Source organism: Ceratocystis lukuohia (genome assembly GCF_044167205.1).
Source record: "Ceratocystis lukuohia strain C4212 chromosome Unknown Supercontig10_pilon, whole genome shotgun sequence".
Taxonomy (NCBI): Eukaryota; Fungi; Ascomycota; class Sordariomycetes; order Microascales; family Ceratocystidaceae; genus Ceratocystis; species Ceratocystis lukuohia.
In genome coordinates this window covers 598,866-607,586 of record NW_027263529.1, presented here as the reverse complement: position 1 = coordinate 607,586, position 8,721 = coordinate 598,866, and the positions used below count along the sequence as shown (strand labels likewise).

At 47.8% G+C, this 8,721-nt stretch overlaps 2 protein-coding genes across 2 annotated transcripts; one reads left to right on the top strand and one right to left on the bottom strand.

Moving 5' to 3' along the window:
• Positions 1–2,317: 2,317 nt before the first annotated feature.
• HOO65_100109 (Protein hob1) lies at positions 2,318–3,796 on the bottom strand (the record flags this gene model as incomplete). The annotated part of the gene is made up of 2 exons (XM_071004678.1): positions 2,318–3,139; positions 3,239–3,796. 2 exons carry the CDS (start codon positions 3,794–3,796, stop codon positions 2,318–2,320), a joined length of 1,380 nt encoding a protein of 459 aa, XP_070855886.1.
• A 1,829-nt stretch (positions 3,797–5,625) lies between these two features.
• HOO65_100108 (uncharacterized protein) lies at positions 5,626–7,814 on the top strand (the record flags this gene model as incomplete). The annotated part of the gene is made up of 2 exons (XM_071004661.1): positions 5,626–7,473; positions 7,767–7,814. The coding sequence occupies 2 exons, from the start codon at positions 5,626–5,628 to the stop codon at positions 7,812–7,814; spliced, it is 1,896 nt and encodes a 631-aa protein (XP_070855885.1).
• Positions 7,815–8,721: the final 907 nt, after the last annotated feature.

Here is an 8,721-nt window from a genome sequence, read left to right as displayed (position 1 = left end):
TCTTCAGCATAGAAAAAAAATCATATCCCGAACAGGGTCCATGGCTGTAAACCCCGCGCTTTAGTGCCGCCAAGTGTTAAGGTTAGTGGGGAAAATATCCAAGCCCTTTTCGGTGATTGACATTGGCTTTCTCCATAATCTGGTTTTTGTTATGATTCTCTCCAACAAAATCAAAAATCAAAAAGGGATAAAAGAGCAATGAAATAACCCTGACACTTAGTCATGGAGAAGTCAAAGGGCACCAGGAACACGTTGAGGGCAAGTGAAACAGAAGAATAAAAAAGAACCACAAAAGAAGAACAAGCCATTGGCATGGCTGCCCTGCGCTACACTTGCACTTGTATAACGTCATAACTAACACCTGACCTGCCAATCTTCACCATCCTGTTACCCCTTCCCTCCCTCTTCTCTTCTCCACACTCGTCTTCTGTATTCACCCTCTTTCTTCTCTCCTTACACCCCGTCTTGGAGCCCCCTGGCCATCGTCACATCTTCTCCAAGTCACCTTGTCTACATATTGAAACGAAATCTGCTTCACTTTAAGCTCTTTCTGCATCCTTGCGCGCTTCTTTAATCTTGCTAATAACTGTACCCATATTTCTTCCTAGACGGCCTCAACGCTACCTACGATCCACACCGCTCCAATCCCATCGCCATTGCCCCTCCTCCGCGCAGAGAATCATATCTTGAAGAGCAAGCACTCTCTGCTCGTGGAGATCGCCTTGGGTAAGTCTATACATTCTAGTTATAGCCTAAGACTGAGTTTTACTCCTAGTTTAACTAACACCACTTCTCTTCTCTAGTGGTTATTTTCCTCTCCACGAAGATCCAAGTCTTCGTATCCAACGTTCTCATCCCTTTCATTCTGCTAGTGCTAAGGCACGTAAGCAATCTATAACTCTCGCTCAGTCTGCTGCTGCCCAGCACTCAGCAGCTCACAGATCTCACCATCCATCTATATCTTCTCGGCTCGACCACGGAAGCTCTCTATCGGCTTCTATTTCCCATAGAAGGGGCAATTCTTATGCCTCTACCCCCAAGCAGCATCTTGAATATTCTTCTTCATCTGCTCGGTGCCCTGATCCTCTAGTTGCTCCAGGGCACTCCAATACTAACTCGGCTATTGCTTGGCGGACCATTCACGGTTTCAATACATCTTCCAAGCCCACCCGAGAACCCGGGATATCTAGTATGACCAGTGTTGGTGGCTTAGACACGCTAGCTGGCCAATACACCCAGCTAAGCAATAGTAACTACGAAGATGTTGATCCCCTCGATGGGCCACGGCCGCGTACTCAGCCTCCGATTCTAAACCGCAGACCCCCTCCATCCTTATCTCCATCACAAGAAGCTGCCGAGCAAGTCGATCGACCTGACATATCACCCCCCCCTGCACTGCGCCCATGGGAAAATATTATCCCTCTATCTATGAAAAGAGCCAAGAGTCGCGCCGACAGGCCGCTCAGAGTATGGGCATGAATCCTGATGAAGCCTTGTACTATTCCTCTGACGAATACACTGACGGTCAGGCTCTGCCCATTGGCAATCCTGTCGACTCAGCCATACATGCTAGCCAACATCATCGGACTGCGTCAAAAGGGCACCAGCGCGCTAAATCAACATCCACATACTATACACAGAACTACCACACCCCCTCACGGTCACTGGGACCCGAGTCTCCACGTCTTAATCCACTGGGCAGCCCAGGGCCAGTGACACCCATGGATCTCGAGGCACATTCATTTGCTGCAGCTGGAGGCGGGAGTGCCAATTCATACTTCGATCGTAGTTGCAGTGGGGCTGTAAACCCAAAATCTCCGCGAGACCCAAGAGCTCGTGGGTGAAGCAGTGTGTCCATACAATCCGTATCTATCTGTTCTTTATTTTCCTTGTTTGGCGGACCACCCGCCTTGACATTGGCATGGTGCATTATATATCTAATCTTGACTTTTGAACTTTTCTCTTTATCTATCCCACGTATGATTGATTGCGGTGGTATATTTCTTCCACCTTGTCTCTGTAAGGGTTTTTTTTTACCTTGCAAGATGCCGTGTTTTCACGACACAAGCAACAAGACAAAGCCATGGTTATCAAAGACCCGAAGGTTTTCATGTCGATCAAAAAGCTAGCCTAGAGACTTATTTTAGATTCATCTGATTTAAGTAGACAAATGTATATATTATTATCTTGCATACAAAAAAAGGAAAAGAACAAAACAATAAACGTAGAATCAAATCATATGTGGGGGTGAGGTAAGATACACAATAAATGTCATAGGGGAGCCTGTTAAACACTTAACCTCGAGTATTTTCACTCTCTATGCAGGCTTGCAATAGTTGGCTGGGAATGATCCCCTAGCGTTCCCAATCTCACCCTCCCACCAGTCTTGGTCTGTGTTTGTTTTCTTTATAATCTTAATGCGATCGCCTTGACGAAACGGTAGGTCACCAGCTCCCTGGCCCGCAAAGTCAAACTGCGCAATGACGTACTCTTCGGCTTTTTTCAATGTAGGTTTCTTGGGAGGCGGCGGCGGCGGCTTCTTCTTAGTCGCTAAGACAGAGGACACAGGTGCTGATGAGGGTTGTGGCATGCCGGGGCGGTGAGCCTGCGTCGAGTGAGTCTGTGACGTTGACTGATGACCAAAGTGTTCAACCGAGACAGCTCGTGTGACAGGCGTACGAATGGCAGCAGAGCCAAGGCGAGCGGCAGCCGTAAAGTCTGTAGGGGCAAGGGTGTGGGGACCTTCTCTTAGACCAGAAGGCGGAGGAGGCGTGGAGTCCTTTCTAGCTAACGCCGTGGTTGATGCACGGGCGCCAAGGGTGGGGCGTGGCGGGGTATCGTCACCGAGATCCAGAGCCGCAAGACGGCCACGTCCGGTGGAGATGAAGCTAATGGCTTCAAACTGGCGTTGGACTGGTTTAAAAGCCGTCGTCCAGTCTGCTAGAATCTCATCCATATCAGGGGCCGGGGAGGGGAAATCATTTTCCTGGCAGTAATTGTGTAGAGCCGTATAGGTCATACCGAGAAGTCTGATTTGAGTAGATGCAAGTGACGAGACAAGTGGAATAACAAGTTGCATAGTAGCACCAACAACTTTAGAGAGAGTAGTCTCCAGATACTCGTCCATGATGGATAGTTCCTACATATCCTAGTCAGTAAAGTAGCTTCTATGTGCCTTGAAGATGGTAGCGGCTATCGTAATTGTTACAATAGCGGGCGCCTGCATGATATTTCTTACCTCCTTTGCATGATCGAGATCCTGCTGAGCTCTAGTCAAAAGGACTTCTTCTTTAGGTGTCAAGGCAGAGGTCTTCTTTTGGATCTTGGTAACCTTCTCCTGGCTTTTTTCAAAGTCGACTCGCTTGGCCTCCCGTTTTTTGATAGTTTTGCGAAAGCCAGCAATAAGTTCACGGGCTTTACTAGCAGGATTAATTACCCCAGCATCAAACATGGTGACCTCATTGACAATGTCAGCCTTCAGTTCATGGTACACAACCTCAAGAGCTGAGGCTTGACTCATTTGTAGTTCAGGGATCCGTTCGGGGGGGCGGTTGGTAGGCTCGGGAGAAGGAGAATCATCGATGTACGGGCGGTACATGGCCAAGAGTTCAGTAGAAGTATTGAGTGAAGAAATTCCCAGATGGACCCAGGAATCTCTAAGGCTCCTTGAGTCGTCAACTAATCTAGCTAGAAGCCGATCGATATCTTCATACTCGCGAATGACGACAGAGGCATGGCTGCTCTCGACTTGATCGCGGTTTATCAGCTTGCCTAGCTGCCGCCGTGTAGCCTGCATGCTGGGTGTTTCGCGTTGCTTGCCGTTGCTTGCCGTTAGGGGCTTGGTCGTGGTCGTCTATCAACAGCGCAATGGGATAAGATGACAGTAGGAAAAGACCGGGATCGCAAGAGACTACTGAATATGACTTTATATGGGCTCCAGTTTCAAGCACAGAGGAGCAGGTTAGTTCCAGTGAGTAGACAGCTTATTCCTGAAGCTCCGACCGAATGCTTGGTAGGGAAAAAGGAGGGTGGGGGATAGAGAGGAGAAGCTCAGGGCAGAGTAAGAAGGCTAACAAAAAGATGATGAAGAAAATATGCACAACAATAGTTGTGTTAGAATTAGCAATGGGGAATCAGACAAAGAAAACGGCCTTCATTTCCTTTTCAAAATTGGATAACAGAAGAACGTAGAAACTAGAAAGACAAAAAGAAGGTTAGGGAGGGAAAATGCATGGCTCACCGCGCCACATCTTGATATGGACACCTTAGTTAGCTAGGCCATAACTTAAAAAAAGAACTCGAATTTCTAGGTAGAGGCCAAGTCTCTCTAATGCGATTCAAATCAAACGAACATGGTATGGGGCATGGGCATGGCATGGCACGCGGCGGCGTCCTTCCAGGCTGTTTCATCGATGGATACTATGATTTGCCGCAGGCGACAGAGCACCACCAACCAGTAAAAGTACAGTAAGACCAGAGCAAGTTCTAGCCCAACCACCAGTACCAACACCAGCAAGAGGAACCAAAGGCAAGAGTAAAACATTGTTAGGGCCAACCATGGGCCAGTCCCAAGGTCCGATTCCAGGAATCCTTACAAGGGCACTGCAAGGTCTGTGCTTGGGGTTAGTATGGATCTAAGTCTCTCTTTTGGTCTGGTGACGAGCTTCTAAGGGCCAGCTAATGTGTTCAGTTGAACAGTATGCTTATGCAAGGAGGCGGGTTTACGTGGAAATGGCGGACAAATGGACAAAACGGAGTTTATAGAGTGGTGATAAGAAAGGTGTCTTTATTAAATTATAAGACGACTTATGATGAGGCTCTTGGAGAAATATTGTGGTTGAGTGGTTTGTGATTTTACAATATTGTGTGATATCGAATTGCATTATTAGCCTTGAAAGCAAGCATTATTTATTTTTGAATTTTCTATTTTCAACATGTGTTATATCCTTAGGATCCATAGGAGAGCATTAACTTTGGCAACTTCCTCAGTGGACAAAACTCACGCAGCGTAAGTATCACATCATATCCACTTTGCCTGCCCCATCCTATGAAGATTCATTCTGATCGTGGCCTGTTGTGTACGAACCGACTTGATGTCGATCCAGGCACTATTGTCCTGTCCATCCGAGCAAGTTGGAGCAGTGGCCAAGCAGAAGTGGGTATTTGGATTGTTTCAAAATTCTCAGTAGGTACTATACTCCTGATTTCAGGTAACAAGCACATGCCATCAATTTTTTCATCACGTGAACAGGCGCTAGCTTGTGGGTGGGTCTAGCAAGTCCAACGCGCTCTCCAATCAACGCGACCTTTCCCGTCACAACCGATGGCAACGGCGCCAGCCAAAAGAGCTCACAAACAAGGCAACCACTGTCATCACGCAGAACAATATTCGTGACCCAGCCCCGCCCTGCCTTTGAATTGGGCTGCAGGGTATGTGCTATATATATTGAAAATTCCTTTCTCGTCACTTTACTCTCCGCAATCTCTCCGCCTTACTAGCACAGAAAATGAACTTATGTAAAACCTGCGCATTCTCCTGACCTGTAAACTATCCTGCCTTCGCATGTCTCAACCAGCAACCTCCTCACCCTTCATCTTCCTAAAGCCGTTGCCTACCTATCCCACATGAACCGAGCTTCTCAATCGCCCGAAAGCCCCATCGCTGGCCCTACCCCCAGCAGGCCCATTATGGCCCCCGTCATCGAGTTTTCATGTTTATTCTCCCATGACCTAAAGCGGAAACAGAAAAGATGGAAAGATGGCCGTCTTAAATTTCATACCTTCAACAAGCGAGTTATGGTCTACGATGATCGGGGAAACTCAGTCGGGGACATGCACTGGCAAGAGCATTTGATTTTCCAAGAAGGCGAAGAGATTTATCTCGACAGAGGAGGCGTTGTAGTTCAGGTCTGCGAATGCAAGGGCTACAAGGAACAGGATCTCACGGAGCTACTCACTAGAAGGCACCGGGCTACAGCCCCGCCGCCCGAGAGCACAGCGGCTACGCCATTACAGAACAGAGGTTCTCGGCGAGCTCCAGCAACTAGCTTCAACCCCCCTCGTTCCGTGCCACCTGCCTTACATGATACTCCTGAATCTTCGCAAATTATTCATGGAGCTAGCCGGCCTTCCTGTTTCCAGACTCCTTCTAGAGGACCCATTGGCCGGGCAATTATCCCTCGCTCACCCTTCGAGGAAAGGCGAGCGCAACTTGTAGCGTCATCGCAGCCACTAGCAGCTGCCGCTGTCGCCCCGACAGATGCTCCGCCTGCCAAACGCCAACGGCAGAATGGCGGGGCACAAAAGTCTACATATGCAACAAGTCTATTTGGCGCTGCTCTTAATCTATCAACTGCCCCAAGTAGATCGACTCCTGTTCGCCAAGCTATTCCACGTCTGCATTCGATCAACCCTGATGCACAATTATCTTCCTCTGTCACATCCCTTCGAACATCCTACCGGGATACAAGATCTAGGAATTCCCCAAGTGAATCCCCGAGGACGCCAGCTCTAGGAACAAATCTACCCTTAAGCCAAACCTCGACTTCTTTATCCTCGGGAACAATCTATATTGATGATAATAGTAATGACAGCAGAGATGGCGAAAATATCTTGGAAAGAAGCTCTGCACCTATTACCGCTAGAGAATGTCCTCGATCTCAAAATCAAGCACCCAACAGATTGACGTCAAAAACCCCATCTATAGAAGTACTAGAAGACCAACTGCAGAAAATATCAGGAGAGAAGAGCCAGAAAACATATCAGATCAATGCTACCACTGCCACCCAGAAACGAACTCGAGATGCGTCTCCAAAAATTAGAACACCTCAACTAAATAAGACGGCGAAGGAAACTTTCGCATCGTCGCCAGAGCTGTCTCGAGACCAAACTTTTAAAAAGCACGGCACCAGCGAACCTAAAATGGGCAATGCTACTCAGCAACTATCACAGCCGCGCGTTGAGCTGCAGCTTCAGCCACGGAAAAAAAGAAAGAGGCTTATGATATCTGCCCCTCTACCTATGGCCATGTCACCACTCCAAAGCCCAGCTTCGATGATACTGCCTGCTAATGAGGAACTTCTAGTCTGCGAGCAGGAAGATATGGGTGCTCAAGTCCAGTGCAAAGGCAAGGGCAGGGATTTTGTTCAAAAGAAAGATGGCCTTGCCATCCGGAGGGATACGACTCCATTAATGTGTCCTGGCACCTTGGACCTTGTCCCAACTAGAGATGATGATATTTGCATTGCGCATTCTATTTTATCTAACCAAGCACAATCTAACATCTCTCAATCACCTCCCAAGTCTCCGCCACAAGCACGGGAGATTCTACGACAACCTTCTCCGCTTAGTTCTCCATCTTCCACTCCCTTTATGAACACACCTTATAAAACTTGCCTGCACCCTCTAACCAATGCCATTGTTTTGCCTCCTCACAATACCTCTTCTACATCATCTGAAAGCACTACAGCACCTGTTACTGTAGAACATAAATCAGAAGAGGCTCATACAAGAGGGGCATCTCTAGATTCAACCCAGAAATTACCCAAGATACCCCTCCCCCAAGTTTCTTCGCCATCGCTTAAATTACAAGTAGATGGAATTTGTGGGACATCGCCTAATTCTACCTCCCACGCTCCATCTTCAATTCAATGTCGTTCGTCACCGTCTCACTGCTCACTATTACCACATAAAAAATCTGTCTCTCATCTAGAAGCGCCTTTCTTCGAGACATCTCAGCCATCATTATCTTTGAATGATATGCACAGCTCATCGCCAGTTTCACCTTTATCACCGCCAACTCTGCTCTTACCTGATGCATTCCGCCGACCCGAACGCCCATCCAGTCTACTACAGTCAAGGTCACCGGCCCCTAGTGATGACGTCATAGATGTTCAGGGGGCTCAGTCTTCAATAAAAACTCCATGTCAGCTAGACCCCCAACAATCTAGTCTTGGAGATGATTTTTTTGGGCTGGATATGGAGCTAGACCTGGACCCATCGCCCATGTCTTTATACCCTGCTCCTGCTATCAATTCCGGCGTGGAAGGCCCCAGTATAAAGAATCACAGCGCAAGCCCTGATATCCCAGTTACAGCCCCTTTGCCCCCAGTTATTACCTCTAACGCATCCCGCATTCTGCCCGAAAAATCCTGTTCTGGGGGTACCTTGAAAGTATGGCACAAGGCAAATTTAGATTTAGCTCCCAACAGTGCCTCTCAAGATCCCATATGTTCTGTGATTTCTGGTTCAAGTTCTGGCACTACTGATACACTGCATAAACCTCTCATCAAGGGCCAGTTAATTCCTGAAGATTCGCCACCATCTGAAAGGAACATCATAATCACGAACGCATGTGACAAAGAGGCCGCTTCCGAGTCGCAAGCGCCTACGCTCCCGCGTTTCCGAATACCCTCCTTTCTCAATAAGTCTAATTCCAAACAACAGCAACCACAGCAAAATATGAGGGCTGACAGCAATGGTCCTTCTATTATTACCGCAATAACGGAAGGCGCTTTACAGACACACGGTTGTTCCATTATGCCAACTTCCAACCTTGGTGTCAATCGCAGAGCCTCTCTTTTACGTATGGGAGGGTTTACCCGACCAGAAATTTCATCTGTAGTACAATTGAGAGGGGATCATGAAGGTATGGATAGAGGTCAGTACCAAAAACCGGGGCAGGATGGTCAACGAGAAGAGGACGTTGATGTACCAGGAGAG